Below are 7,559 nucleotides of genomic sequence, written 5' to 3' on the forward strand. Positions count from 1 at the left end.
AGGTCACACCAAGAACATGATAAGAACAAAAAAAAAAAAAAGAAAAAAAAAGAAAAACAAACCTTAAAATAAAACAAAAACCCCAAACCCAACAACCCCCCCCAAATAAAATAAAATAAAATAAAAACAACAACAACAACAACAAAAAAAAAAGCCCCAGAAGGAAACAAACATTTATATAGATCTATTTTCACTAGTCATGCTCAAAACTTTTACAAGGTTTCCCTAGCCAACAGCAACACAACATATAGGACCAGGGCATGACACCTGTTAGGCAATATTTCAATTTTCGATGACAGAGATAACACTTTTAACGACCAAGAACTAATTTAAGACCAGAGTATGGTGAGGGAATGTAAGTAAAGAGCCATTTTCGAGGACACAACGATATCGAACCCTGGATCATCCGATCCAAAGGCGAGAGTCATACCACTAGAACACATAGCAGCAATTGACAAGCATTGCATGGAAGATGCCTATGAGGGAATGTGGAGCAGAGAGAGATATAGATAGATAGATAGAGATAGATAGATAGATAGAGAGAGAGAGAGAGAGAGAGAGAGAGAGAGAGAGAGAGAGAGAGAGGTTAATGAGAAATTGTTCTCAAGACATAGCAGACTGAAGAGGGAGAGCAACCATTGAAGCAAGATGCATGGCACAATTCAAAACGAGAAAAGAACTCCGTTGGGCAATTGGTGAAGCTGTGCCCATCAATTATTTGCCTTATTGAAAAAGAAGAAGAAGAAGGAAGAAGAAGAAGAAGAAGAAGAAGAAGAAGAAGAAGAAGAAGAAGAAGAAGAAGAAGAAGAAGAAGAAGAAGAAGAAGAAGAAGAAGAAGAGGAAGAATATGTACGTCAGCCTAAAAAAGCGAAAGAAAAAACTGGGCTTTTACATAACCCAATATTTACTTAATGTGCTCAAAGCGCATTGGTTCCTCGTCAAATACACATTTAAAAGACGTGACGCTTGTCGCTGATACTATATATTTTCGACAAAAACAACGCTGTTACCAGGAAGCTTTAAACACGAGCAAAAGGAGCGTGTCATACCACATGACCACCAAACGGTTCAAACATTTAGTTTCACATTATGAACAAATTTGTGATCTGTCGTTCCATAGCGTTATTTGTCATGGTGAACTCAGGTGCCAAGAAGTTTGAAGTAAAATTGCCCAGAAATATGAGGATTTTAGTTTTCGTCCCTTTACAAGACTTGTAAAATGATCCCAAACTATATATCGATGATCTGTGGATCAAACCTCTGAAGACCCGATTTTCACGATCGGCGGATCAAATTTCTACTTTTTGATCCGTCAATCGTGAAAATTGAGACTTCAATTTTGAGAGTTTTGATCCACAGACCATCGACATTTAATTTTTGACTATAAAACCAATTTTTTTAACATCGGAATTACTCCTAATGTAATATCCCTAGTGAGACGATGATTCATATTTATCCATTTTTATAACTATGGCTTTTTTCAATTTTTAAAAATTACAGACAGCCATGGTGCCTTCTAGAGAAAACCGGCCATCCACTGCCAATACAATGCTCCTGGTGATGAAACCCCGACCGGTAGACTTCAGTCCAAACTCCAGTTTGTTCATGGGCAGCGAGAATGAGAGGGAGGCCAGTCGGAAAAACAGAGTCATGGAGATGAAACTCCGGGCATACGTCACGGAGGTGCAGCAGCAACAACAAAGCTCCGCCAGACTGCTGAAGACAGAAGAGTATCGGTGTGTGAATCTAATGTTTGTTTATTTTCTTGAAGTATTATATGGATTTTTTGATGAAAAATATGCATAGCACAGCATCAACTGGATTTACTCAAACTGCTTTACAAGGACTCATTTTACATCTGAAGGTGGTAAGAGAATGTGAGTAAAGGGTCTTTTCCAATGAAAACGAGTGTCATACCATAAGACCAGAAAATGCCACTCTTTTAGAGTGTATGAACGATTGAAATCGATAGGATAGTCAAACTATTTGACAGTGGCCAGACACTTCACTCTTCTCGCACGATTCACATAACATTAACATCGACAGGTGAAACTTAATTTCAAGTGAGTTAATAAATTATTTATTCAAAAAATATAGTCCTTCAGAGGCATAAGGACCGTGGAACATGCGTTAATTTAGGCTTTTGTAACGGTAAACAATATCAATTGCTTGTTACCATTTGAATAGGGGGTTAAAAAAAGAAAGGGGTTGTTTATCTCAAAGCAACTTTTACCAGACATAATACGCAATCAAAGCAAATAATGAGAAAGACAAAGCTGAAAATATACAAGAGCAATTTTAAGTGTACTGCTTTATGGAAGTGAAAGCTGGAAAATGACATCCTCCTTAATACAGAAACTAGAAGCCTTTCAGAACAAGTGTTTAAAAAGAATTTTTAATTTATTTTGGCCTACAAAAATAAGAACAGTGGATCTATTAAAGAAAGCTGACTGCACTAGCATTGATAGCCAAATAAAAAGAAGAAGATGGCGTTGGCTGGGTCATGTGGCCAGAATGGAAAAAGGGTCACTTCCCAAGACAGCCTTGTACTGGACAGCAGATGGGAAGAGAAAGCGGGGAAGACCCAAAGAAACCTGGCGAAGGACCATGGAGAAAGAATTAAAGGAAGCAGGCCTGTCCTGGAATACAGCCACCGCAAAAGCAGCCGATCGCAAAAAATGGAGATGTCTGGTGGATGCCCTATGTGCCTCAAGGCCGAAGAGGATTAAGTAAGTAAGTAATACGCAATCAGTGCTGGATGGACGTGAAGCTAGAACCATAAATTCTCTGTTTCATTTGATTGTGGAGAGAGAGAGAGAGAGAGAGAGAGAGAGAGAGAGAGAGAGAGAGAGAGAGAGAGAGAGAGAGAGAGAGAGCTTTTTTTAAATATCAGACTCCAAAAATATTTAAAGAAAAGGACTTTCATAGCTCATTTTTTTATCACTTTAGTTTGTAAAGTCAAGAGAAATTACGAATAAATTTAAGGATATAATAAGGTAGATATATTAAATTGTTCATAATTTTTTAAAGGATATAAGTCAATATAGTCAGTTATAAGTATTATATCTCAGATGAATTGCATCATACATTATTATATTACAACAGCACAGTCTCGACGGGGTCATGATTCTTCTCTTGCAATCACGTATGATTTTGTACGCAAAATAACATAATCGCGTCAGCTTTTTGTTGTACGTTTGGCCGCGGTGCAAGCCAAAATGGTTTCTGTAACCCAATTGCCCAATCTTCATAATGTAAGTCGAAATGTGTGTCGGTTACCAGTTGAGTTAATCCTTGTCGTCAAAGACAAACCAAGCCCGTATTTTGGCAAGTGAATCTGACATTGTGATTTGCAAGACCCCATGCTGTTGAAAGCTTAACCCGGTCATTTGGAGTAAACGGAGCGTAATTGTTGGCACATTGCGTGTAATGGTCATGGCACTGACGTAAATATAAGTCGAAGCGATGGTTTGGGTGAAGCTTTGAGGTCTTTTGATTTGGCATTCAACTTTAGACCTGTATCTAGGTCCCTGGTTTGACTACCATGTCAGCGGTGCGGCCCTTGGAAAGGCTCTTTACTCACATTCTCTCGCTGTCATCATATGGAAAATGAATAACTGGCAAGCGTAATTACTCGTATTACGTGTTGCTCTTGGCTTGGGACCCATTTTAAAGAGATTTGGGCGCATTCAGGTTGCATTCGTCAATTTAAAATCTCACGTGGTTTCAGAATTATTCGGGATGGAGTGGCTCATTGATCTATTAGTTATAACTATAGTCCAATGTACTGTTAGTTTTTTTTAGGTTTTCATCAATTACCAGTTTCATCACCCATGAGACGAGAATGGCTCACTGAGTATACTATTTGTTTGAAACTTTCCATTGAAAACGAAATATTTACCGATCATATTGTAACACCAGATAAACGGTGTCGAACTCGCCGGATACAAACGCTTAGCAATTAAATTCAACCTGGAGCCATTTGAACATGGCTTTACTTATCTATGATGTTAGAGTATTTGTGTGTGTGTGTGTGTGTATGTGTGTGTGAGTGTGTGTGTGTATTTGTGTGTATTAGAGTCAAACACAGGTATTCATTTTCATTTAGTATAGTCAAGGAATTTTGCTATGCTTTCTAATGTATAGTTTTAAAGTAACACCGAATAAGATATTATATTCATCAAATAATATAATTCCCAGAACTTGACAAAATAAATCTTTAGCATAAAAAAAACCCAAAAAACAAAACAAAACAAAACATAATACCAACCTCTCCCCAAAAAATCCCACACCACCACAAGCACCACCAACAACAAAAACAAAAAACAACACCCTCCCCCCCAAAAAAAAACAACAAAAAAAAAACAAAGACAAAAACAAAAACAAAAAGCAAAAAACAAAAAACAAAAAACAAAAAAACAAAACAAAAACAAAAGAAAAACAAAAACAAAGCAAAACTAAAAAAAAAAGAAAGAACTACGCAGATTCTTTTATCTATGTGCATAATTTCTCCTGGGTACCTAATCCAAAAATGAGATCTGACACCTAAATGGGATCGGTTGATTGGTGTTTAATCTGTTAACTGCTGTACTCTGGAAGGAGGTATATATATATATATATATATATATATATATATATATATATATATATATATATATATATATATTATTTTAATATTTACCACAATGTTTGAGACAGTCTACAATAATGTTTCAGGCCTAATTGGCAAACAACAGTCAACAAACCAACTCAGTCCTGACGATGGCCAATTAGGCCTGAAACATTAATGTAGACTGTCTCAAACATTGCGGTAAATATTAAAATAATAATTCGCTCCATTACTACATGTCGATCACTTTTCGAACCATATTTGTATCAAACAGGATTAAATATATATATATATATATATATATATATATATATATATATATATATATATATATATATATATATATATAATTTAAAAAAATGTCCAGAAAGCTCATCCTTCAAAGGATCCTCATCTTGTCAAAAACTCTCAAACCTGGGACTTTTATGATGGCCTCGCTATCCGGTTGAAATACAGTTTAAACAATTCTATCGCGGTTTTAATGATTATTTAAGGTATAAAACAGTACAGGAAGAGAAAATATCTAATTGATTAGTTGGTATTTGAACATGTGATCAAAAATTTCTATTTCAAAGGTCGCTAGAGTAGGATTTGGCTTGATGATTATAGATTTGTATTATTTATTGAATATATGATTCACAGTCTCACATCGGTTTTATGTCGGGTTAGAGTCATACCCGATACGTGAATTTAGAATTAAATTTATATGAAATAGGAAGTTTTTAGTCTTTTACAATATAAGAAATTGTATATATTCAACACAAGGAATAGAAATTCAGCCTCAGTTTCATACCAATATTAGGCGAATGGGGTTATCACAGATTCTGCCCCTTAGTTGTAACCAGCACAGTGAATACTTTAAAGAGGACAATGCACATGTAAACACTTATTTTAGGGCTCGATGATTTCAATGACTAAAAAAAATTCACAAAATCAAACAAATCATTTAAAAAATTGAGCTTTTAAAACAATTCTTTCCACCGAGATACCAGTCCCGTGTGGAGAGATCCGTGTAATTTTTATTTGTCCAGAAACTAAGGGACTGAATTTGCTAAGATACTGCATTCATTCAATATATAGTTATAAATTCAATTTCCATTGCTAAGTTGATTTCGAAGTAGTACCGCTTTGAAACGGTAAATCACGCATAGTTAAACACATATTTTAGGCAAAGTGATTAAAAAGACAACCATGCAATCATGCTATTTATACCATTGTATTTCAATATCTTTCAGATTTTTACAAGAGGCAATGCGGAGATCTGGGGTGCCGAGATCAGTAAATATGCTAGACCAGCTTCACTTTTTCCGAGACAAGACCTTCCCAGGACGCCGATTCTCCACAGATTGGCATTTCCGGGATGGGCATCACCCCCATCATCACAAACATCCTCCACTGAGTGCCAGGCCTATCAGACCTCAAAGACAGACAACGCTTCTGAATCGACCAAAAACCAGCGCTACGCTCTACCGGAAAAATATAAATGAAGAGGATGTATCGAGCAAACAAACCTCCGACTCGTATATGGAGAAAGCCAACCTGAATACCAACTACGAGATTTTAATAGATTCCAACGGCAGACATGTCGCTTCTGTAACTACGGAACAAAAAATAGATTTGAGCAATACACATAACTGTCGACTCGTGAGCAAGATTACCGGCAAAGCACGGAGTTACCACCTATAAAATTGAAAGACAATAAAGAAAATATTCAACCATTAGACAATTTCAAAGACAGTTCAGTAAATTTACCACGGGATATTCAACCTTCTAATTTCAATAAATTTGAAATGGATAGGGAGATCAGAACAGCCCCCGAAGGAGTGGAAAGAAATAAGTTAGATAATTTGCAATCTCAGTGTGTGAGGACCTCAGAGAACACACCTCCTAGACAAAGGAGAGTGTCTTCGAATTTTGACAACAAAAACGTTTCATTGTCAAGAATGAACTCTTTTATCGACCCCGTGCCATTAAATGAGATTGACAAAGATGTCAACAACAATAACATCCTGTCAGATCAAACTGATCCTTTTGGTTCTTCCCTAACCGACGAAGAACTCGAGAAGGAGATCAAGAGCATGCGTGTAAATGACTTCATAGAAAAACATGCTGTAGAATTACAACGACAACAGCAACAGCAGCAGCAGAAGCAGCAACAACAACAGCAACAACAACAACCACAAACCATTGACAATGAGTCACCACAACAAGGAGTCTCAGCACAACTCGTTGAAAATAAATTAATGGAAGGTGTGACTGAATGGCAGGATCTAACAGTCTTACCCGATCAACCTGCAACAGAAAACACGGCACCGGTAAAACCTCTGAAGAGACTTATTAGACAGAACACGAAAACAAATTTCAACCGCATCAAAAATGAACTCGCCCCGCTCAGGCACAACATCACCAGTGTGTTGAGACAAGAAAGAACTAAATACGAAGCCAGTCAAAAGAAAGTTAAAGACTATTTGAATACTATGGGCTCGAAAGACAGCTCCTCTAGGCACCAATCTAATGCCAATAGCCGGGAACCATCAGCACACGGAAGAAAAAGTGCTCTGAGGAAAGCTACCCCAAATGCTTGAGGGAAATGATTTGTATTTGTAATGAATGCTCCGTATGCTGACTTATCACACGTCAGCACAGTCGTTTACTTGAAGTTCAAGATTGTTTGTAAAAATGTTTGTCAATTTCTCTTCTATAAAACGTATTTTATTCATTCAGGTAGCAATGACTATCCCGCACAAATCTTTGGGCCTCTTTTTCGCTCACGAAGTGCCCGAATTCGCGTCAAAATATGGGACGAAGCCGTTTCCTATATGCTATTTTAAAAAATTAATTACGACACTGTTTATCGATGAATACGACTGAAAGTTGGCACACAGTTATTGTCCCCCCAAAAAAGTGGCAATTTGTCATTTGGTTACACATTTATAACAATACAATATTG

The 7,559-nt window shown here is 36.8% G+C and overlaps 1 protein-coding gene across 1 annotated transcript; it reads left to right on the forward strand.

The window, feature by feature from the left end:
* Positions 1–1,504: 1,504 nt before the first annotated feature.
* Positions 1,505–6,381, forward strand: LOC144961584 (uncharacterized). Its single transcript, XM_078894720.1, has 2 exons — positions 1,505–1,736; positions 5,845–6,381. The coding sequence occupies exons 1-2, from the start codon at positions 1,507–1,509 to the stop codon at positions 6,293–6,295; spliced, it is 681 nt and encodes a 226-aa protein (XP_078750846.1). The 5' UTR covers positions 1,505–1,506; the 3' UTR covers positions 6,296–6,381.
* Positions 6,382–7,559: the final 1,178 nt, after the last annotated feature.

Source organism: Berghia stephanieae, unplaced genomic scaffold (assembly GCF_034508935.2).
Source record: "Berghia stephanieae isolate SIO BIC M18660-M18661 unplaced genomic scaffold, UCSD_Bste_1.3 scaffold3144, whole genome shotgun sequence".
In the NCBI taxonomy this organism is placed as follows: Eukaryota; Metazoa; Mollusca; class Gastropoda; order Nudibranchia; family Aeolidiidae; genus Berghia; species Berghia stephanieae.

Excerpts from the sequence above, each read along its gene's own strand:
- LOC144961584 (XM_078894720.1), top strand. The coding sequence starts at position 1,507 with ATGGTGCCTTCTAGAGAAAACCGGCCATCCACTGCCAATACAATGCTC. Across the intron at positions 1,737-5,844 it reads CTGAAGACAGAAGAGTATCG|ATTTTTACAAGAGGCAATGC; the intron begins GTGTGTGAATCT and ends AATATCTTTCAG.